The sequence below is a fragment of the Caloenas nicobarica genome, chromosome 4 (genome assembly GCF_036013445.1).
Source record: "Caloenas nicobarica isolate bCalNic1 chromosome 4, bCalNic1.hap1, whole genome shotgun sequence".
NCBI lineage: Eukaryota > Metazoa > Chordata > Aves > Columbiformes > Columbidae > Caloenas > Caloenas nicobarica.
The window spans coordinates 77,041,721-77,066,278 of record NC_088248.1 but is presented as its reverse complement, the minus strand read 5'-3'; the positions used below and the strand labels follow the sequence as shown (position 1 = coordinate 77,066,278).

Sequence of the window (24,558 nt, the reverse complement as noted above, 5' to 3'; positions counted from 1 at the left end):
TTCTACGATTCCATGGTTGCCACGTGTTGTTAGGAATTTATATTATACGTAACCACTGAGATACCCAGAAACACCTGGAGCTGTTCGAAACATGTACTTTTACAATATCCCAGGCTTGGCTTCCCCTCTTTACGAAAGACTTAACAAAGAACCTCACTTGAATTACACCTTTTCTTAGCTTAATTGTCTCCCCTCTAAAACCCTGTAATTATTGAAATGATGCTTAAAGTTTACAAAGCGAATCAAAGCAGGGAATGTTCTTGTTTAAACAAGGGAATATTTAGTATTGAATAACATTCTCCTGTGAAAAGCAGCAATCCTATTGCCTCCAGTCTCATTTTTTCCTATATAAAATGTGCCCACAGTGGCCTCTGGGACCCAAGAGGGGTCAATCAAACCATCAGGCCATCAAACCACAGTATCTTTGCAGCCCAAGCAACGCTGCACAGCATCGTCCTTCGTTAGGGCTTTAGCACCACCTACACAAACCTGCCCTGAAAACCTCCACGCTTCTGCCAGGGACTGGAAAAAACAAATATATTTATTTTATTGATGCATGAAGAGGGACAGATTCCAATTCACTCTTCGCCGTCTCTGACAGAAAAGCACCTGCCACTAAATCAAACATAAATAACTCCAAATAAGCCAAGCGGCTCTATGGAGTAAGAAGCCAACATTTTAACCAGCCGCTATTCTGAGCGGAATAAATAACTTTAAATGCTTTACATTAAACACCTCCGGTGCCCCAAAGGGACCCTTATTTATAAAATATTGTGTACAAGTCACGAGAGGACTCCTGCTGCACTCACGTACCCCCCAAGAGAAACGCGTGTGCGATTTCGTTATGGAAAGCGATACCTTTGAGGCACCGTGTATGTTTGTATTTATCTTTCCCATTTACATTCTCTACAATTTCACTTCAAAAGCACCCATAGGGTATGTTGAATTTCAAAAGAAAAATCAGCCTTTTTCAGTTAAGAGGCATGTCTATGCCGTACTCAGCCTACAATACCACAGCAAGGACTTTTTCACCGTCAGGATTTAATTACTCAGGGGATATAAAAGAGAAGCACTCACCGCAGACTGCATCTTCTGCAGCTCCTTGAGAACAAATTCTACCTTTTTCTGGGTCGTGAGGGAAGCCAGCAAAGCACTGTTGGATCTGCAGGAGAGCTTGGCATGATCATAGTTCTCCTTCGCGTTGGTGATTTTCAAGCAGGAGTTGCCAACCAAGTGCCAGTTTGTTCCGCAGATGTTTTCTGGGGAGGGAAAAGAAATTTAAATCAGAGATCATAGAATCACAGAGTCATTTAGGTTGGAAGAGACCCTCAGGATATCGCGTCCGACCATAACCTAACTCTGGCACTAAACCATGTCCCTGAGAACCTCATCTAAACACCTTTTAAACCCCTCCAGGGATGGTGACTCCACCACTGCCCTGGGCAGCCTGTTCCAATGCCCGACAGCCCTTTCCATGAAGAATTTGTTCCTAATATCCAATCTAAACCTCCCCTGGCGCAACTTGAGGCCGTTTCCTCTCGTCCTATCACTTGCTACTTGGGAGAAGAGACCAACACCCTCCATGCTCCAACCTCCTTTCAGGCAGTGGTAGATGCGAGTGACCTTCACAATATTCGAAGTAGCACAAGAGCTCTTCCACCAAAATAAATCCTACCGCCTTATCGCAAACCAGCATGACTTACTGACATGCTCAGAAATCTCTCTATATAAAAATATCAGAGGAAAAGGAAAGCTCATTAGGGGAACTGAAGTGTGACGTTACCCTTTAGTTACCTGCAGTAGGTAGTCAAAGCACTTCTTACAATGTCATATATTAAATCATTGTAGAAGAAAGAGTAAAATAAAACAAATGAGTGTTTTGCTGATGGCTTAAAGCCGCTTACTCAGTTGCGGTTGTTGGGATCTCTTTCAACAGCAGAGGGTTGCTGTGCTAATCTTGTCCGCACCACCAAATTTCCAGGATTAAGCCTTTGATCACAGCCGTGCCCACTACTGAAAAACTCCTCCTACTTCCTTGAAATTATTTCCCCACTCATAACCAGCCTTACAAAAAAACCCTGAATGGACATGTTCAGCGCGAATTTCTGTAGAGCCGACCTCAAGCTCCAGCATCTTGGTTTAGATTTAATCGAACAGATTGAGAGGCTCTCAAGGGTCAGTTCTTCAGATGGGCTTTTTACACATATGATCAATTCACCCCGTTCTTCTCTACAACAAATTAAACAGACCAAGCTCTTTAGTTGTCTCATTAAAGATGTTTTTGTCGCTCGCATGGCTCTTCTCTGAAGACTTCTCATTTTTTCTCCTCTTCCAGACTAGTGAACACCAGACCCAGACAATCCAGACCTATCAGAGTGACTAGGGGAAGGCTATCCGAGCCAAATTAAAGCTTCTGTCTCTGTTTTCTTCCCTTTCTCCCTATTTTATTAACTGCAAATGTCAGTCAAGATGCTATATTTCTGTCCCAGTCACTGGGAAAAAAAACCCAACATTACTACAGGGGGACTAACAATCAACTCCTATGAGCTCCCACTGGAAAACACTCTAATAAGAGAATTTTCCTTATACACTTCAGTGTTATTTGCCTAATTTGTCCAGTATGTGCCATTACGCCTTTGCACAATTCTAGTTTCTAAAATTAAATAGCATACATTATTAAATGTAATATCTTGCAGAAGCTTATTACATCAACAGCACTGCTTCTATCAAATGAAAAGAGAGAGATGATATACAGCCTAATAATTACACAAATGATCATACTCCTCTTCAGACAATTGGGGCTGGAAAATATTCCATCAGACCTTCTGAATTTACTAGAAATAAAGTTACATGCCAAAGCTGGTGTGATTAAACAATGTTATTTACTCCAGCTTAGCACTGAAAGATCATGGAAAATGGGATAAAATTTTTAAAAAAGGCAATTTTTGGATTTTTTGGACTGGGTGACTTTGGTGCAATTTTCAGACTGGGTGAATTCAGGTTTTTTTTCTTACACAAATACAACCAATACCCACCTGGTAAAGCGATGCACTCCTGATTCCGAGGCTCCCACTGGCAGTTTTGATCCATGGCACAGCTTTTACAACTTGTCTTTTTGTTACAGTAATAGGCAGGGTTGTCCTTCGGACAATTGTCATACGTAGTAATAGGAACCTAAAATAAAGAGCAGAGATGAGGCTCTTTCCCATCCAGCCAATGTTGGTTTAGAGCAGGTATAATTATCATCACACTAAAACTCACAGTTCAGACCTACAAAGCAACTATATATTGCAAAGCTGTGACACTGGACATGACCTGTTCTGTGTATTCAGGATATTCCCCCAGGCCACCATATGACACATATTCCTTACTAGAGCTTACCATACTTAAAAGGGGCCGATAAGAAAGATGGGGACAGACTTTTCAGCAGGACCTGTTGCGATAGGACAAGGGGTGATGGTTTTAAACTAAAGGAGGGAGATTCCGGCTGGACACGAGGAAGGAATTGTTGGCCCTGAGGGTGGTGAGAGCCTGGCCCAGGTTGGCCAGAGAGGTGGTGGCTGAACCATCCCTGGAGACATCCCAGGCCAGGCTGGACGGGGCTCTGAGCAACCTGAGCTGGTGCAGATGTCCCTGCTCATGGCAGGGGGGGCACTGGGGGAGCTGGGGAGGGCCCTTCAACCCAAACTGGTCTGTGATTCTCTTCCCCTGGCCTTAGTCATCCTCTTCACTTAACTGGAGAATCCCACGAAAAGCCCTTGGACCAACTTGAAAAAAACCAAATTCAAGCACGTTAGCAGCTCAGAGCTACACAAACACTGGAAATAACGAAACAACAGGGGTCATAACAGCGTCAGATGAAGTCATAGGGACATTAGATATTTTAAAGGCTAAACTGAAACTACAAAAGTAGTAGAGAGTCTTTACCTGTTCCTCTGTGCAGTTGTTCTGCATTGAGATACACTGGTTAGCGCACCATTGACAGTTGTTTGTGTTGGCTGTACAGCTATAGCAGTCTGTAATCTGATCACATTTTTCATTGTCTACAGCTATTAAAGAAAAAAACCTGCATGACCAAAAACAGGCATTTCCTGACAGAGCTCTAAGAACTTGACTATCTATAGCAAAAGATATAACCGAACAGTAGTGTCTGGAGATTTTCTGTTATCGACTACTTAGTAAATCAGATACTTTCATGTGATTGAAGTGATAGAAAATCGCATTCATTTGTGGCATTAATCATCTTTACTGCCCAAGGAGCCATAAAACACACCACTAGAAAATGCGCCAAGACATGGAAGCGCATGAACTAAGACCGGGTGCGATTGTTCAGTCCATGTCCGTGCAAACGATGCCCGAGGACATTTCACATCTCCTGCCACCGGCCCATTTTGTTCCTGCCCTTCAATGACGTGGAGCATTTTCATGCAAAGCTCGAACTTTCTCCTTCATCTTTCCAATTGCTTATCGCCTGCGTTTTGTGAAAATTTATTGTACATTGAGAACCCATCAAAGCAATGTCACTTCACATCAATTTCTTTTAAATAATTAAAGGCTGCCATCTATTACAGAATCAAGGCTAGTATTAATCCAATTCAGAGCAGCGAATGCGCAGGGATAAAACATTGAGAAGTTAAGAACTATCATATGCCCCTATCCATATAATACCGTAGAAGGAGAAATAAAGCAACTTTTTTTAAAGCACTCTTCCTGCTATGTGTCTTGAAGAACAGAGGATAGAACTGTAGGACACAGACCCCCCTCCCTTGCCCCACGGTGTGAATTGCTGGCTCTCAAAAGGTCAGTTTTTGGAGCAAACATCTACAGAGCAACAGTCCAGGCCTGATTCCCCACTGGTGATGTCTGTGTGGGATAGGAAAGTAAGTATAAGCAGTAAAGTAGGAAAAAAAATATCTAACAAGCAAGTAGCTTCAGGAGGAGGGAGAGATGGAAACATCTCCAAGCCACTTGGTCAGAGGAAGGTCTCCCAGGGCGTGTATGGAAGGAGAATTACAGCCCCCTCCCCACCTTAAACTTGATCTGATCACGACATACAACTAACACGAGGCGGGATTTGGAAAAGACGACGACCCTACGCGCCTTTTGGAAAGGGAAACGGAGAGAACGCAACACGTACCTGGCCTGGGAGGACAGTCTTCAAAGACTTTTTGCTGCTGCTCCAGCGTCGCCATCTCCCAGGGGACGCAGCGGGGCGGGGGGGACGCCCACACGCACCTGAGCCCGGGACCCGCTCGCAAACAGGACGTTTCGTTGTCAAAAGCTTCGCACCTCTCGGGCGTGTACTTCAGTATGTCGCTCAGGAGGAGGCTGTTGAAGCCTCCAAATATATACATGGTGCTAGGAAAAAGAAAACCAACGTAATAAAGAGACAGAAATTTGTGCTTGCGTTTGCAGACCGCACGCTGCTGGGAGTCGACGTGATTCAAGGGGCGAGCAAGGTGGTTTAGTAAGTTCCAGCACATGTAAATCCAAATAAATAGCTTTTAGTCAAGGAAGGTGCTAAAGAAAAGGTCAGCCAAGCTCTACAGCTTCAGAATCTCAATGTGTGGGTGTTGAGATAGAGCCAAACTTTTGGGACACGGGTTAGTGCCAGGGTTGGGTTAACGGTTGGACTCAACGGTCCTGAGGGTCTTTTCCAACCAAAATGATTCTGTGATTCTACCCGAGGTCACGGAGCGACCTTCCTCTTCCGCCAAAACTCTGGGTGACACCTGATTGATGTAACTGCACTTGAAAAGCTGCAGAAATGTGGGGTCTTTCTGGAAAGAACAGCGGCAAGAAAAGGCGAAAAGTCGGGGAGATGGTATCACACCATGAAACCGGCGTTGAGAAAGCGTGACAAAACAATTGAGTGTTGTCACTTCTCCCTACGGCACTGTGACAAACCCACGGCTACTGTTAGAAACTGGGCAAAGCGTCATTGTGTCAGCTGAAAAACAAACCAAAAACCACAAACGAATTAAAAAAACCAAACCAAAACCACAAAACAAAATAATATTGGGGGGCTGGGAAAAGGTCTTTTGAATAACATTTGTTATTATCACAACCACGCCAGGCAAAACATCGAATTTCATTAGATACACAAAAATGCCGCCCAAGAAAACCTGTGCATCCATGTTTGTAGATGTACGTTTTAAAAGACAGTGTAGAAGAGTCAATGTAACAGAATGAAAGTTTTAGTTGAATAATAAGGGGTTTTAATACAATTTTCAACTTATTTTAGGAAAGAACTCAAGCACAGGCTTAGTTGCTCTTCATGGGAGCAAACACATGGCTGGTATTCAGTATATACCAAAATAAATAGGTTGTGAGTGATGTTTTAGAGACAAAAAGAATACAGAGAAGCACACTTTGGTTTTCAAGGCAGTGACAGTTCTCTGCCTGGCTTAAACTGAGCTTTAAATAATGTTACCGATTTACAAGAAGTATCCTTAAAGGATAAAGGATCCAGAATGAAAGACTCCTAAGAAATATCGTTTATCAAACTGGGTTCCACAAACTCAAATACAATAACAGATGTTAAGCTGAGAGCACAGATATTATTATACTGATATAATGCTTAACAGCAGAAATCTCACCTATGATTTCATCTAAAAACTGTACATCATATGAATGGCAAGGAAGAGCCACACAGGATAAGCTACGGAAACTGAAACACAGCCAAATTTAGAAATCATGAGGGGAAAAAGCACAATTTGGAGATAAAAGTTGTCAGTGCGGCTAAATAAGAAACAGAAATACAAAATAAATGAAATCGCGACGTTGTGAAATAAATAAGAAATAGAATTAAAAATAAGAAAAAGGAATAGAAATATGAAAAAATGGAATTTTTGAAAGTGAGCTGAGACAGTTTAGTCCAGTGAAGAAGCGAGGCGGATAGGAACAGGTGACACCAGAGACATCACGAGAGCGAAGATCTGAAACTTGGAGAGGTTTGCGACAGATCCTCAACCCCCTGGTCCGTGCTCCCGATCTACACGTGTAGATTTATTAAGGTAATGGAAATGCTAAGAGCCCGCGGCTTGTTCGTGGCTTTACCTGTTGTAGAGCGCGGCAGAATGTCCAAACCTGTTCACGTCGAGCTGGAGACCCGGGCGGGGGAGAACGGACCATCGATCACAAGCTGCAATTAAGCAAAGATCATGTTTAATTAACGACATGACTTAAGTAGCACGTTTCTTCCTGAGAAGATCCCTAAATACTTTAATAACCACAGAGAGAATGTTCCGCCCAACACCAAAACCTCTCGAGCTCGCAATGTGCCGCATTTTCTTTTTTTTGCAAGACTTAAGGCTTAATCTTCATGGTGTGAAAACAAAAGGGATGGAAGGATGTAATGGTTCGGCTCTATCATCTAAATATTTCACGAAAAAAAGGAAATTTCAGGGCATTGTGTTGACGGGGTTACAAGATTTTTGACAATCACGTGAAATTAAAGAGCGGTGGCTTGAGTTGCTTTTTCTCCTTTACTAGTGGAATTTTTCATCGCATAACAAGTTCAGTTTTTATCTATTTATGTGTGAATTATTTGCAGTTTTGCCCCAAACCAGAATCACTGAGAACAGAGACTTATCTTTTATTTTCCCCCCACCCCTTGCAATTATCTTCCTAGAGGGTAGATATCCATGTTTTTAAAAATATTTTTCACTCATCATAGCTTAAGGATTTGTGGTTGTTTTTCCTCTTTTAATATAAAGTGAGATTATTCCATCTTTTTTTCTATTAGCATAACATTTATAAGTTCTGCTTCATTTTTTACTCGGTTTCTCAGGTAATTTCTTCCTTTAGGCAGCATGAAAAAAAAAATAAAACCACCTGAGAAACACAGAACCCACTGAGCAATCAAAGGAACAAAAGCAGGAAAAGTCAGTTCAATTCCTATCACTTCAACTTTGCGAAGTGAAGGGATCACCTTGGGGCTGAGGTCCCACAGGCAGTTGTGCGCAATTTATGCAATTAAGCCAGAAAAATCAATCAACAGAGGCCTCGAACACTTGCAGATTCTTTAATACGAGATAGAACTGTTGTGCCATGGACTGAGCCTCTGAAAAAAAAAAAATTAAATTCCACAAACCCAAACTAGCACATAAATATGAGAAAGCAACTAAAAAACCACCTTATCAATCTTTTAATAAATTTAATTGTAAAATTGTTGGGTAAGGCAACTGGTACCAACCTCTTCTCCAGCAGAAACTTTAGTTCAAGAGTGCTGATAAAAAGACATAAGTGCCAGTAGGTTGGATTCAATACTTTGATAAATTGTGATTTTGAAGTTTATTTTTTAAATGTCATTTGCTCAATTTTCTAAGAATCCAACCTAGCCCAGCCTCACTCCTGATACAAGCAGCCGTGGTTCCAATTTTTAACAGGAGACTTCGGCAAAATTGCAGAGCAATTTGCAATTTTTTATCCAGCAAGTTGTGAGTTATGCGAGGCCAAGAAATATATTTTTCTAGATTAATAGAAGGCCTGGAATGTTTTGCTTTCTAAGCTTCTTTCCCATCTCGAACTGAAGATCAAGTATTGGAAAAAATGAATGATGCTAAAACTACAAAGAACCCTCTCCTTCCTGACTTGGGAGTTAAGCCAAGCCTAAAACTTACAATTCACAGGCTTTATTAAATATAGTATTCAAATAGAACACACATGAAAACATCCAGCCTCTTCCTGTGTTTGTCATCAGAACTGAATTTTCGATGGGGTAAATAGAAGAGTTTTAATTTCTCTCCTGGGGGGAGAAAAGATCATTGTATGTGTGTAGCCTTCACATGAATATTTCATGCTGGGTTTTTTAAAAAAAACCATAAAGCTAAAACTTATTTAGAAATTTAAAAGAACGGTGTCTTAAGCTACAGCAACTGCATTTTGATACAACCTGCCTGTGAAGTTTCTAGTCTTCTTGGCTGTTATCCTGAAACATTCCAAAATTGGGCATTACCCGGACAGTTTGGAAGGAAAAAGGCCCAACTTGGTCAAGTGGAGGGTAAAAGGACAAGAAGCATTAATGCATCCTCGGATCTACCTAATCTGCTAAACCCCCAGAGAATCTCAGCACACATCTCAGTGACAGCTGTTTGCATCCCACACGCACAAAAAAAGAAGATAATATGTCCTCGCAACACCCAATACATGTGGTCTGATTACTTAGAGATTTGAGAAGAAAAGAACAGGAAAAATTTGATGAGGCAAATAAAACGAGTTACTGCAGAAATAAATTTGAATGGCAAAGGTTCAAGAGAAGACTTGGTTTTGAAGCCTTTATTTTCGACTGCGTTTTAATTTGTGTTTTTTCTCCAGTCTTCCAGTCATCGCTATGATCAGTGAGGTATTACCTACGCCAACAAGATGCTAGAAATGAGCAAATTCGCCAGATACTCTCTAATTTCACAGTATGCTGAGGTTGCCAATTATTAAACCTCTTCTTTGACGACAGTCAGTAACAATTGATGTTGCTGCTCGGTTTTCTCCTGGGTAGCTTGATCTTTGGACCATCAAGAGATTGATAACAAACCAATAAGCATGTTAATATTGAAGCTGTGATAGCCATATTCACCTATGGTGGCATATTTACAATACCACCCCACACTATATGGGATTATTCCCATGGAGATTGACGCGATCAATGCGATTCCTGCAGAGATCATGCATGAAGAACCACCAAGTTGGTGTTTCTGCTGTGATATTGATGATCAGCCAACATCCCAACGTAGTCCTGGGAGTGCTCCTGGTCCAGTAGGACAAGGTAAATCACGGATAAGGTGTCCTGCCATGAAAGTAATAGAAAAAGTGGACTTTTTTGAAAAAGTGGACTTTTTTTTTTCTCTTTACAGCCTGAGGATATCTGCCCTAAGGAATGAGGGTACCCAAGAGCATCAGAACATCTCCCACCCCTGTCGTGTGTGAAAATGATGCAAGTGCTAATTCTCAGTGTAAAACTGGGAAAGGTTGGGCAAGCCAACTATAACTTCTATTTCATGTAACAGGAACTAAACTGAATCAAAACGACCATAGGATCACAGAATCAGAGAATAGTTTGGGTTGAAGGGCCCTCCCCAGCTCCCCCAGTGCCCCCCCTGCCATGAGCAGGGACATCTGCACCAGCTCAGGTTGCTCAGAGCCCCGTCCAGCCTGGCCTGGGATGTCTCCAGGGATGGTTCAGCCACCACCTCTCTGGCCAACCTGGGCCAGGCTCTCACCACCCTCATAGTATAAAATTTCTTCCTCAAAAATTAATACAATTTGTTTTAACACCTAATAGTTCAATGGGTTGGGGAAGACAGCAAAATACAGCAAGAAAAATCTATCGTGATTCCTGTCAAAGCTTAAACAAATTACTTTGTCCATGACTGTCAAAATACCTCGTTTTAATTCTTCGAGAAAAGAATTAAAGCTGGCTGGGCACACACAATAAATTCCACAGAGATAGGACTTGAAATCGCAGGGAGCAGAAAGGAAGGATCCCCCTAAGTCAGCAAAATGACTCATTAGTACCAAATCCGTTCGCTCGCATATTCCTTTGACAAACCAGGAGTGGACAGTCATTCCGAGAAATCAGGTTGACGTGATTCTTTAAGGGAATCAATCACGAGGACCCACATTTAAGGAATTCTGAGAGCAGAATGCAGAATGTGATATGAGTAGAGAACAGTGATTTTCTCCAGCGGGAATTATCTGGATCTGCATGCACCTGCTTGTACATAATTTCATCTCTTCTTTTCATCTTCTGGAATGCATCTGGACTCCAAACTCACAAATAAATGCTGCCCTCTTCTGGCTATTCAAAACCCAGTCCTTCCAAATAAAATCTAATTGTTTGGCTTTATTGTTCAATAGTGCTTATGGGGATATTTATGCTTATAAAGCATAAATATAAAACAAAATGACATTACAAACAGCGCAGCCAGACAAGACAGCCAGCCCGCAGTTAAAACAAGAGCGAGCAACGTGTAAGTTGAGCTTCAGCAGTGGCCGGTGCTTGCAACTGTCCTAACACGCTGCATTTTTAAGAAATCATATTAAATCACACTCAAAATAGCAGGACAGCTTTATAGTCGAGATGGTAGAACAATATGTTTTCTGTTTAAGAAGTAATTTTTAACGCCCAAGGTTGTTTATAAACTGTTGACCAAACAACTGCTGCTGTATTTGCCCAGAAATCACCACACCAGCTCATTTGCTTGGTAAATGTGTAGCAAGTTAATGAGCCTCTCCTGATTACACTTTCTTCTGCAGCACGCTCAGTAGCATTTGGTAGAATATCGCCAGCATGTAAATTAGTCATTCTGAAGACAGCTCTTCTTGAACACCCAAGGATATTTCTTTTATTATTATTATTTCTGCAAGGACTTACCAATATCGTACGCCATGAAATCCGAAGAGAAGCACTTGGCGCCGTGGCTCATGGAGGTGTCGTTGTGCGTGTTTCCTCCAAACACCAGCATGGTTCCACTCATTATCACAGCCGTGTGCAAATAGCGGAAAAATCGACTGTCTTTAAGAATAGTCCTTCAGAAATAAAAATACATGTATTAAGCAAACTGATCAGTACCTGGCGAAGATGAAACAATCCATAAATCCAAGTTGAAGAAGGTTTTGGGCCATGGGGAGGAGAGGAGAGGATAGTATTTAACTACATTTTCTAATGAAATATTTAACAGCTTCCTTTCCAGACTGCTCGGTTCCTCCCGTAATTTCATTCTCTCATCTTCCCATCTGCTTGCCAGATTATAGGAGAAATACATCTACAAAAGCCTCTTTCCAAAGCTATGGATCTTAAAATAATCAATTCCTTCCCTAGGGATTATCAAGTTTTCATACTAACTGGATTTTTGAGCATAGTCAGAGCTAAACCTGGTGGTACGGACGCTGCCTGGGAAGACTCCAATATTTTATAGTAACTCTGATTTTGTAGGAACCTAAAGAATTCTTTCAAACGAGGCACTGTCTGTTTCTCAAAACTAATAAACGTATTTTAAGGAAATACATGCAGCTGCCAATAACGGAGCTCTGCAGCTTAACACCTGCAAAACTCAACATTACATCCATGACTAAACCACGGGAAGCGTTAATCAAACTCGGCACTGACCTCACATTTAATCAGTACTGAGCACAAAGGGTCAACCCCTTTGCAGAATTTCCCTGTTTGGAGAGGGTGGGATGGCAGGAAAGTCCTAACGTGGCCACATCCACGTCGTGTCGGTTTTGCAGGTTGTCACCCCAAATTTGCAGAACAGCAGCATCCCAAATGCAGCTGCACTGAAGCCCAGAATTTCCCAAAGAAATATTCATCAAGGACCCGGACCAGGGACCTGTTAACAAGGCATGAGCTGGGATATCGCAGCACATGGGTTTTCTGAGGGTTGTTCTGTCCGTACCCATCGAAACATCGGAGGGAACGTGGAGAAGGACGCTTGCCAAAATAAAGATCATAGGATTGCTTTTTTGCCCTTCCATGAAATCACAAAAGGGCTAGAGGGTCTAAATTAGCAAAGAATTAAAAAAGGAGTCAACGACACCCCAAAAAGATGAGCAGACACCAGGCTGCTCGCCTGCTCTGACAGTTCCCTCGAGATCGACAAAATAAACGCGATGAAAGGAAGTTGGTGCCGCAGCAGTTTTGGAAGAACATTGTCACATTTGTGACATTTTCTGCCTGTTCAGGCAGATTTGCCGGCTCCGCGGTGGAACAAATGAAGCAAGAAAGGAAGCGTGGTTAATACCGGGTGTATTATACAACGGAGCAGGAAGGAAGGTTTTTGGGAATTAGTCACTTCACTCGTCAGTGTAGACTCACAACCTGTTGTTGCAGAAATACAAACTATTTTAAACTTGCAAAAAAAGGCAAAGTGGTGAGTCAAATTTACATGTGCTAATTCAAAAGATTGGTCTCCTTTTTGTCACAAGCCTTTTAAAAAAATCTTTAAGAAAAATCCACAAAATTAAGGAAAATGTATTTCACCTTTGTCACTCCAAGTTGTGAAGTTGAGCCACAGTTTTTTATTAAAACTCACCTCTGGGCAGAAACAAATCACAGAAGATTGCAGCTTTAGAAATTAGCGTTTCCAGCAGTTACAGAGCCAGAAGAAAATGGGGTTATAATAGAAATTCTTTCGCGGTCTTAACTGCAGAATGAATTATCACTCACTTGACTGCAGCAACTGCACTCATATGCACAGCCTGTACTGCTGGCAAGAAAATCCCATCAAATATTTTTCTTTTCAACTTTAATAACACTGAGAAATTAAAATTGATTTCTTGGCTCGTTCACAGCCTTGATTACATGTCATTATATGATTCTCTATTCATAAAGGGACGTAAAAACAACAGATACAAGAGCACAGGGTCTATCCTGAATGCAGGTAACTTCGTACTACTGTACCCTTAGAAAACACCCCATCCTTTTGTCCACTAAAAATGAAAATAATGGGGTGATATGCAGGATATACAGGAGGAAGAACTACTTACCACATACGGGAATCAACTTCATATTTGTACAAGTCATCTGCTAGCCTGTATTTGTTGGCACTGAATGCTTTGTAACCTCCGTGGATATAAATTGATCTTGTATTTGGATCATAAACGCTACTGTGACCATACCCTCCTTGCACCAAAGCTCCGCTCGTCTGCAAAATGCTCCACATCTTTGTGTCTGACAAATGCAAAAATATGAGTGACAAAACACGGTTAATTTATCTTCAATAATAACTCATCAACAAATCTGGTGGTGAAACAAACTGGGCTTCCCTTGACTCGGATCTAGACACTGTCTCTATCACTTCGTTTCCAAAAATATTCTTCTTCAAGGAGTTCGTTGTCAAGAAGTATTGTCAAGTATTTTTAAATAGACCAGAAACATCTCTTCTACAGTCACATCATATTTTGCAGACAGGCTAAGTAAATGAGACATAAAAAGTACAGAAATAATATATACTGCATTTCAATGACATGAAAACGCCAGCACCATGGCTTGATTTGGAACGGCACCCAAGAGAGCTTTTATTTTATATATATATAAAGGCAGACAGCACTGAAGCCAAATTAAGTATGACTGTGAAGAACACTGCAGTTAAAAACTAATACGTGATTAATGGCCCTGTATCTCACTCACTAAAATAACATTGGTTTGAAGCACTCTAGACATAATATAATGGCAACTACAATAAAAACGCCAAATTATAGACCAAATCTGGGGAGCAAGCGCAGAATGAAACCCTACACAGGTTTCCTAACCGCAAGGCAGATCAGGAACACAAAAGGCAAAGGAATTTAGCAGCCTGCAAGACCACACGTGCGAAAAATACAACAGTAGAAAACCAAATCACTGCCCCACACGTCCTGGTTTTCTGTAGTTTTCTCCAGTAGATCCTCTGGATCAGGATGGCCGAAGGACAACGGGTCGAAAGCGCAGATAGGGCCACTACTTCTGACAATAACTGATGTTGTGAACTTCCTGGGCTTAACTCTGTTCTCTGCCTGGTCAGTGGAGCAAGACATGTGAGCCCAGAGGGGCATTTCGGAGCAGCTAAGTTACAAGTTCGGTTCACCTGGAGAGCCTCTTACACTTGATTGATGATACTGGAAATCTCTCGTTCCTAAAATCAGAGTTCAGACTATTCCCAGAGACACTGGGATCAGATCACAATAGAGATATGGGAGTCCAGAAATTCACTGTCTGTCCCCCTCAATCACTCGCTACTGGGCATGAGATTAAGTGGATACTTGGTTTGAATTGTTAGAGCCATTCTTGCATTTGCAGGATATAAAAACCAATTACAAAAGTGTTTGCTTTTGTGAGAGGGAGAGACGAAAATTAATTTTAATTGTCCCACAGTTATTGTGCTTTGTCTTGCAATTACAGCTTTCTTGTCTTTGGGACCTAACAAGCTGTATAAAGCTGGAGGCACATGGCTCCCTGCTCACTGTGCCATACAAATACTAGAAGTCAGATTGAACTGCTCGTAAACACAAATAGAAGGACATAACTCTATTTGTTTTTCTATCTGAATGTGGATCATCTAAATAATTTTCAAACAGACTGTTAAAATTGAAGCGAATGGCAGGTAGGGCCCCACTCACCCAGGTTGTATTCCTGGACGTTGCTGATGTACCCGTACAGAGGGCAGTGCCCGAAGATGACGAGCATGACGGTGGTGTTGTCCTTCAGGGTGACGATGTGCGCCGAGTGGCCAACAACGGCGTACTGCTCCTTGGCTTTCGGCGCCGCTTGAGACCAGGTCTGGTTGGAAATGTGGAACACCCACAGCTGGCTGGTCACGTTCCCCGTTGCATCGATTTTTCCACCATACATGTAGATATCATCCTGAGAGAAGTGAGGTTTAAAATGAGGCCAATGAGTTTGGCATTTAGGAAACAGCTAATATGGACCTAGAGGTGTTTGGTCGACAGCAGCTGAACATGAGCCAGCGTGCACCCATGTGGCCAAGAGGCCACCAGCAACCTGGCTGAACCAGCACTGGTGTGGCCAGCAGGCCCAGGGCAGTGACCATCCCCTTCCCTGGGCACTGGGGAGGAAAAACCTCGAATCCTGGGGGCAGTTTTGGGCCCCTCACGCCAAGAAAGGCCTTGAGGTGCTGGAGCGAGTTGAGAGAAGGGAACGGAGCTGGTGAGGGGCTGGAGCACAAGGGTGATGGGAGCGGCTGAGGGAGCTGGGGGTTCAGCTGGAGAACAGGAGCTGAGGGGAGACCTTCTGATCTCTGACCTGCCTGAAAGGAGCTTGGAGCCAGGGGGGGTCGGGCTCTGCTCCCCAGGAACAAGCGCCAGGACCAGAGGAAACGGCCTCAAGTTGCGCCAGGGGAGGTTGAGGTTGGATCTGGGGAACAATTTCTTCCCCAAAGGGCTGTGGGGCATTGGAACAGGCTGCCCAGGGCAGTGCTGGAGTCACCATCCCTGCAGGGGTTGGACAGACCAGAGATGAGGTTCTCAGGGCCATGGGGTAGAGGTGGACTCGACTGTGGTGGGTTAACAGTTGGACTCGATGATCTTAAAGGTGTTTTCCAACCAAAATGACTCTATGATTCTAAATAATGAAGTTATTACATTTTGTCTTCTCTCAGTTGAAGTTTTTCTCCTCTCTGAATGAGAAACTTATCTCCTTCATCACTCACATTTGATACAAAAGCAACCACAACTGCCAGGGTTTGTACCCAAGTAGATAACATTAAAATACCTTCAACACACAATTTACTCCACATCAGGGTACAGAGGAAAGGGGTACATGGGGCAGGATTGACCTTCAGATGACAGACATCAACATTTAGGGGCTGGTATGCTTGCTGAGTGTCTAAGCATTCATTTTAAGATGTAGTGGAGCATGGAGAAGAATTCAGCTGATGAAAGGCAGGGAAGGTGGGCCTGCTTTTGGGTGAGCTGACTTGCTCTCCAGATTTTACTGCCTGTACTGACTAGGTCTGTTTTCACTGGAAATGGAGCTCAGAGGCTCCCAGAGGCACCCAAAATGAGGCACCTGACATCTGGCGATGTAATATTTCTTATGAAGAGAAACTGAGAGAGCTGGGGCTGTTCAGCCTGGAGAAGAGAAGCTGAGAGGGGATCTTATCAATGCTGATCAATATCTCCAGAGTGGGTGTCAAGAGGATGGACCAGACTCTGTTCAGTGGTGCCCAACGACAGGATGAGGGGCAACGGGCACAGACTGAAACACAGGAGGTTCCATCTGAATATGAGGAGAAACTTCTTTCCTGTGAGGTGCCAGAGCCTGGCCCAGGCTGCCCAGAGAGGTTGTGGAGTCTCCTTCTCTGGAGACATTCAAACCCGCCTGGACACGACCCTGTGTGATCTGCTCTGGTGACCCTGCGTTAGCAGGTGGGTTGGACTGGATGATCTCCAGAGGTCCCTTCAGCCCCAACCAGGCTGGGATTCTGTGTAACATGCAAGCGGAATCCCTCCCATGGCTTGCAAATATAAACAGCAGAAGATAGCTGGGAACAAAGGCGGTTTTGATGGAAACTCCTTTGTGTCTGTACACTAAAAGCTTCGTCTTACAGGTTAACGCACTGACAAAAAACGAGGACCCTTTGGAAAGAAGAGAGCCAGAAGAGTTAGACAGGGTTTTATTAGTCATCCTGCAAGAACTAAGTTCCAAAACTCTATCCAGTTTCCTTTGTGGAGGTGTTTGAAAGACACATAGATGAGGTTCTTAGGAACATGATTTAGTGACAGTGTTAGGTTAGTGGTTGGGCTCGATGATCTTGAGGGTCTTTTCCAACCAAAATGATTCTGTGATTCTCCAGGTATCTCAGAATCAGCCATGAATCCACCAAAGTGTGTGGTGGGGCCCTGTTTCCTTACTGACAAGGCAGCAACCTTAGAAAGGGAAATTCCCTACTACAGCTGGTACTGCTTGGGAAATTCCTGAGAACCACTGCCCATCACTGACGGTAAACTCACTTATTGTACTCTATTTATTTGCAGAATATGCATCGAGCCCTCACAGGTAGCAATTTCCATCCTTCTGAGGTTCTTCAAGTGTTCTGTTTGTGAACGGCGCTGTGTGAGTCTTTCAAGTGTTTGTAATTACACTTGATATAAGCTTGCACTGTGATGAGCTAATTAAGATTCCAAACCCAAAAGGTCAGTAAAGGATTAGCTCATTTCCTTCTCAGCGACTTTGCCATTCTGCTCTGACACGGCCTGTACTCACGGCAAGGCATGCGGGTGAGAAACGGGGTGAAAAACAGTTAAATCCACTTGTTGTTTCAGATGCTGGAAGAACAGATTGATTAATCTACTGCAGAAGCAGAGCAGACTCCAAAAATCCCTACATTCACCAGCTCTGCTCGGGTGCTTTGGACAAGGGAGCTCATAAAAACATTTATGTGGTCTACAAAAGGCAACTGGGGAATCAGATGAAGTCCAGCAAACTGTAGCCGTCGGGAATGTCTTGCAAGCACGGACTTTAAGAAAAAAAAATAATGGACTCACTGACCTCAGCCTTAAAATCTCTGAGAAAAGGGCAAAGAAGGAACACAGGAGCCAAGGCACTACAGATTTCCAAGGATACCAGTCCAAGAATTCCCTGGAGTACCAGTACACAGACTGGGCTGACCATGGAGAAGCCTTTGAATGAGAAATGCTCCTCCTAAAGCAAAACCGATCTGCGGAAAGTGGTGGGTGTAGGGGCAGAAAAGAGGAAAATCAGCTGGGAAAGGAGCCTGCAGCACGGAACTCACCTTATGCAATGCCAACGAGTGACCGTATCTCATCTCTACCGAGTTCACGGTGTTCTGCAGTGGAAGCCACTCTTCAGAAATAAGATCATACCTGTGTCATAAAAATTGAATTAATTGTCTGAGAAGTCGATAACAAAGTTGAGAAGATTATTGCTCGTCCTTTCCAAGATTTGTGGGAAATTATTTAACAGAAGCCCCACCAAGATTCCGGCATGCACAAAGCACTTATGGATTAAAAACATCCAGTCAAGCCTGCTCTGTTACTTAACGTCCACGTATTGATTTGCTTTACCCTGAGTTTTCTTCCGCATGCAAAGCCAAGAGCTAATGTATTGTCTATTACAGTATGACAACTTGATCCACCCAAAAGAGCAGAAAAAGTTTACACTAAGCTCACCTAAGTTCCAACTACTTGATTAGAAAAAACACCAACAACCTGCCAGTGTTTACAAGGCACTTTTTAATTATGTCTTTGTCATCCCATCGTATTTCTTCTGTGAACTTGAAACAAGATAAACCCTCTGCCCTGAAAATGCCCTGTGGCTTTTTAGATAAAAGAACGAACTACACTCGCCAGGCTCACAGCCTTGTAAGATAAAACCATCTCTGAGAAAGTTGTTCCGTGAAGCCACAGGCTGTCAGTGGAATAATCAGGCATGACTTGGAAAGAGTAAACTGTGGATGTAATCAGCAAATATTCTACAACTAAGTGTGCATTTTCAGCTGGTTTTTAAGTTCTCCTGTAAGAATTATTAGCTCTGGGGGTGAGTGCACAACACAGAGCTCTCGCTTAGGTCCAGGAAAGCGAGTTATGCAAGAAACCCTGGCAAATAAATCCAGCTTTTGCCTAAACACTATCACTCTCAAGAGGAAGCCTGAAATGTTTTTTTTAATGGGGGATTTGCATGAGGTACACAATTATTATTCGATATCTTAATTCCTGTTAAATCTCCTCAACTAATTGCATAAATGTCATCATCCGAAATACCACTCCCTGTTTGGTATCCCATCCACCATGCATAAACACCCACGGTAATCGGTATGCATTAATTAACGAGCCACACGCTCTGAAGTCACACAGATATAAGGAAGGGATAATAACACAGCAGCAAAACTGCCCTCTTTGAATACAAGGCCAGATACAATTTAGAAGCGAGCCTGGAAATACACAGTGAATAGTTAAAATCTGTCAGAAGCAGATAAATCCAACATTGACAGAACATCAGGAACCTTACGCTTTCACTTTTCCAAAATTAGTAGTGTTTTCCCACATCTGAAATGCGAGCCTAAGTTTTTCTTACTGCTGTTTTCCCCTGGAGACGGAGCGTAGGCCAGAGCACGTCGGGTGGCATTTTCTAAAAATACTTATCAAATCTAAGTTCCTCTCCTTAGACTTTATTATCTAGGTTTATACTCACGCTAAAACCTTTTGAGAGTCAGAATGATTGAAGACATAGCCTCCAACAATCCACATTTTGTTGTCGTGGATTACGGTTTTGTGAGATGCTCTAGGAAGTTTTGGAAGAGAATATTCCTCCCGGGTCCAAAATGACTGGTTTGCAGGAACAGGAATTGAACAGCCAGGACCTGGGAAAATAAGGTTTTAAAAAATGAAGTTGATTTTTTTTTCCCAAAGCCTGTATTTCAGCTAGAGGTCAATATCCCGCGTCACAGGTGACAAACATGGTGCACGGGCAGAGGTGGAAGCTGCGATCCTTGTTTCCTCGCCCACCTGGTGTGCCATCTCCCAGCCGTGACCATACACTTCAAATTTTAAATTGTTTTCAGAACCAAAAAGCAGTTCCAGACTAGATGAACACTCCGCTCTGTTCTCCCCGCTCTGATTACAGGGGCCACGGTGCAGATCCCTTCCCATCCCACACTACGAGGATATTTTCCAGCGCTTTTCTATCTACCACGTGCCCACAGAAGCGCTGACACAACCTGCGAAAGCTTCAGATCTGCTCAGCAAAACCCCAAGGGTCTACAGCTTGCTTTCCCTCTTTTCATTCCTCTCCTTCTCAGCAACACCTTTTTGTGAATTGTTCACTTCCCTTGTTCCTGTATTTCTGCTGCTCTCCCTTCTCCATGAGCAACCCACACAGACACGGTTACTACAGACAGAGAACACAGAACCTGCCGAAGAGGCTCAAGCCTTGAAAAGGGAACAGGTTTATCAAAACAGCCTTTAGGCAAGTCCTAAAAGTGAATCACTGTGTAACAGAGATAAGGTCTCGACCAGAAGAGACAGCGTCTCCTCATTCTTGAAGAGTTTCTATCAGCAATAATCTCCAGTTCAGGAAAGGAGACTGGAATGTCATTTACCACCCTTGAAAACTCCTGGTTTTGAGACAGAGTGACTGTTTCCAGATGCAAAAAAACTTTAGAATAGGAAAGCAACTTGCATCTCATTCTGTTGATTTGTTTTGGGGCTTTTGGGTTTCTTTTCTTTCTGGTGAGTTGTTTTGGTATGGGTTTTTTTCCCCGTAACACACTAACCTGCTAAAGAAATCAAAGACAGGAAAAAAAAAAAAGAGCAAAGAAGCTTCGCCACCAGTGCACAACCAGACTCCAGAAAAGCATCGGGACGCACTGAACAAGGGGACATGGCCTTCCAGCCCTGAATTATATTATGTGTGGCTGGTTTTCTACCCGAGAGGCAGATGTGCTAACCTCAGAACTGGGTGCCTTCTCCTCAGGATGCTCATTTTGCTCACCTGGATTCCTTCCTAACACTCTGGTTTGGCAGCACAGCTGAGTGGTGGTAGCAGGTGCTGTCAGTGGTTGTATTTCATATAAGACTAATTCTTCCAGGTCAGTGTGTCTTTGCAAAGAAAATATGTATGTTTAGTCCAAACTGTTGCTAAGACTGACATGGAGAGGAGCTTGGAGCCAGGGGGGTCGGGTTCTGCTCCCAAGGAACAAGCGCCAGGACCAGAGGAAACGGCCTCAAGTGGCGCCAGGGGAGGCTGAGGTTGGATGTGGGGAACAATTTCTTCCCCAAAGGGCTGTGGGGCATTGGAACAGGCTGCCCAGGGCAGTGCTGGAGTCACCATCCCTGGAGGGGTCGGACAGACGCGGAGATGAGGTTCTCAGGGACATGGGGCAGTGCTGGGGTTGGCTTAATGGTTGGACTCGATGACCATAAAGGTCTTTTCCAACCAAAACGATTCTATGGCTGACGAGCACACCTGGACATGAGAACATGGCGTTTTGCGTGTTCAAACAGATTAACTCCAGCCACCAGGCTCAAATTTGCTCTAGGAGCACAGGAACAAGTTTTGACCTGATGCCAGCACACAGCAGGTTGGTATGCTAGCACAGCTGCTTTTAAAAGCATTTCTTACAAATGAAGTATGACCGCTTGATATATAAAGGTTGATCCTCTGTTTCCAGTCAAAATGCTAATATTTCTCAAGCAAAACATCCTCAAATACTCCCAATTAAACTGCAAGAGCCACAGGCAGAAAAGGCACCCAAGAGCTTCTCTGTATTAAGCAGGAGACTCACCTTGCCAGCCAGCAGAGCACACACATGCCTTGGTATCATTGAAGTTGCAAAACCCTCTCTCGGGTGCCCCACAATCCTCTGTGCAGTAGGGAATATCACAAGCTTCTCCCTTCCAATATTTGGCACATTCACATTCCAGAGTGTTGCTGCTGTTGTTGAGCCTGCACTCTCCTCGGCCGGAGCAATTATTGGGACACATATTGAAACTGCAAACATTGGTGGGGGGGGGAAAAAAGGTTTGTCAGCAATGAAGCAAATTCCCAAGCTGTGTCTCTAATTAACAAAGACAAGAGTGATGCTGATCAAAAAGTTAATCCAGCTGTTTGGTAACAAGCAAAGCAGTATCTACAACCTGATGCGATGGACCTGGAGAGATTTGTCCTCTGTTCATCATCTACAGAGCTGCCTCACTTAATGAGTCAAACTTACAACTCCCCCCAAAAAATTATCAATATGATTTTTAGCCATTTGTAATGCAAACGAATTGCCTTAAAACACCCAGCAGTAAGTGAAGAATTTAATCAGTGCTTAAGGCTTTTGTGGTGTCTGTGCAATTTAAACTTAAACTACTCCCAATTAAGTGCTATTCTGGGATCTGCTTCCCAAGGGAACATGCTAGAGATGAATCCCAAGCCAAAGATGTGCCTGTTTTGAATCATTTCTGATTTGATACCTGTAATGCAGCTGAGGCAAAGCCACGTACATCTGTGGTGAAGATCTAAATTCAGAGACCCCGTTGTGGGTTGGACTGGATGACTTTCAAGGTCCCTTCCAACTCAAACTATTCTGTGATTCTATTAATTGCCACATTCCGGTTTTGGCCTCTGTATCAACTGGTATAACCCACAGACGGGGATTACTACCCCATATTCTCATAGGTGGGTTCACTGGCACCAAGACCATAATTTCACAAGTGTTTGTCAAGTAACTACGTCCTGTAGTAACTATAAAGACTGTTAAACTGAGAATAAATAAGTATCCCCTTTTATCTACTCTCTGCAAAACTGTAGGAGGAAACCTAACGCCAGAAGAAACAAAACACAAAATAGTACCTGAAAATTGTTTGAAATGAGAAAGTGAAGAGTTAAAGAAATTTGAAAATATCTTAAAGGAACTTAAAAAAGGCAAGTTATTATCTAAGAAAATGTCTTGTTTGTATCGTGATGGTGCAATACTGAGAGCTGGCAGTAGATGGTGTCATGGTTTATGGTATCAGCTGCTGCTTCAAGTAACTCTGCAAAGGCTCCTCATTTTCTTCTGGAGCTTTCAAGGGTTGCTGAATGTTCTGTATTTTTCAACAAATCCACTGTATATGTAAGTGCTTCATGAGGATGAAAGCACCAAGACTAATATTCAAAAACTAAGCACCTCATTGGAAGGAAAACCTTCGATTTTTGCAAAAAGTCAGTTGTGACCAAGGATTTTGCAGCTCATTTTTTTGAAAGAGAGGTGAGAACTTCTGCAAGTTACGCCCAAATTTAAATCTCCCACTGCAGCACAAACATAAATTGCATGTGTAGGGGCAAAAAAAAAAATCAAAGCCCGTGACCCCACCAGAAGCAAGAAATTCCATCTCTGCCAGTGTGTCCAGACCAAGATCATTTACTTCAAAACGAAACCTTTCTAAAAGCAGCCGATGAATTAGGGAGCAACATAGAATTATTTTTAAAGAGCTTACCAATGAGGACTCAATATATGCTAGCAAGCAGAAAGCACCCATGGATAATATTTAAAATATGAACCAAAGAACATAATGAAACCATTCCAGAGTTAAAAGGAGCCGGATTCAGTGGTTCACTCCAAGGACTGAATAAGAAAGAGCATCCCGAAGAAAACCGCTTGAGGATCCTCAAGAGCAGGTACAGACCAGTGTCCCAAGTGAGACATGTGTGCTTGTGCAAAAAGTGTGTTTGTGCAGAAATCTCTCTGCAGAACGCGCAAGAGCACCCGCCTGCGCAAAAGGCATCACTTCTGCTTGACTGAAAGCGAATCAGTCTAATAACCTCAAATAAATACGTCTTTTTCGGCAAACATTTGCCCACACTTACAATTGACACCTGGAGTTAACGCTGAGCACATTACAGTTATTAAGCCGTTGCAAGGGTATAATAAAGGTAAAAATCGAAATTCAAGCATCTATTCATAATTACATGCCTCAATGGCAGCTGCTTATTTCAAGACAAAACTGAGAGAAGAGGAAACCTCCTTTTGCTCAACCTGCAGCGTCACTCGTGAGCAGCGCTACTTACTTATATGTGATGTTAAAGCCTGTTAAATTGTAGGCAGCGTCACTGAAGAAATGCAAAAGGGCATATCCAGAAGTAGCTACAACTTCTGGTACCGTTTCGTTGCTGTCTTTCTCGGGAACAATGAGACCACTGGAAAAGAACCAAAAAAAACAACACACAAAACAACGTTAGAAGTGAAATAAAAGGGAGCGAAGCAACAATAGTAAGTGCATCAGTATTATAATAAATAATTGAAATTCAAGGTTTGCATCTAGTGGAAGTATAATGAATTTGTGTGAAGATTGTTTTCATAGCACAGGTTGTTTTATTTCAACAGAACTCCTTCAAATATTCAGAAGAAAATGTCTTGGCGTTGTGAGTACACACACAAACCAACCCCATTCTCAAAGGCATAAGAACCTTCAAATCCCACTCAGAAAGATAAAACCACGTTCTTCAGGGATGACTTCAGTTAATCCTCCTGCTTGGCTTAATTATCTGCAATACAGTGACCGTGTCACCGACCAAGGAGTGCAGATAAATTAGGATATTAAGGCTATCGAGAGCAGCATTTCTGCTGCCCTCAACAT

General features: G+C 42.8%; 1 protein-coding gene across 3 annotated transcripts in view; it reads right to left on the bottom strand.

The window, feature by feature from the left end:
• The window catches only part of ATRN (attractin), a 157,657-nt gene that overhangs the window by 87,301 nt on the left and 45,798 nt on the right, over positions 1–24,558 (bottom strand). For all 3 annotated transcript variants that reach the window (XM_065634976.1, XM_065634977.1, XM_065634978.1), the window contains exons 4-15: positions 23,990–24,118; positions 21,741–21,946; positions 19,649–19,817; positions 18,231–18,321; positions 15,097–15,340; positions 13,486–13,669; positions 11,372–11,526; positions 7,060–7,144; positions 5,138–5,358; positions 3,928–4,049; positions 3,036–3,174; positions 1,078–1,259 (exon numbers count right to left, since the gene is read on the bottom strand). In XM_065634976.1, the coding sequence (XP_065491048.1) occupies positions 1,078–1,259; positions 3,036–3,174; positions 3,928–4,049; positions 5,138–5,358; positions 7,060–7,144; positions 11,372–11,526; positions 13,486–13,669; positions 15,097–15,340; positions 18,231–18,321; positions 19,649–19,817; positions 21,741–21,946; positions 23,990–24,118 (1,927 nt within the window). The remainder of the gene's footprint in view (positions 1–1,077; positions 1,260–3,035; positions 3,175–3,927; positions 4,050–5,137; positions 5,359–7,059; positions 7,145–11,371; positions 11,527–13,485; positions 13,670–15,096; positions 15,341–18,230; positions 18,322–19,648; positions 19,818–21,740; positions 21,947–23,989; positions 24,119–24,558) is intronic.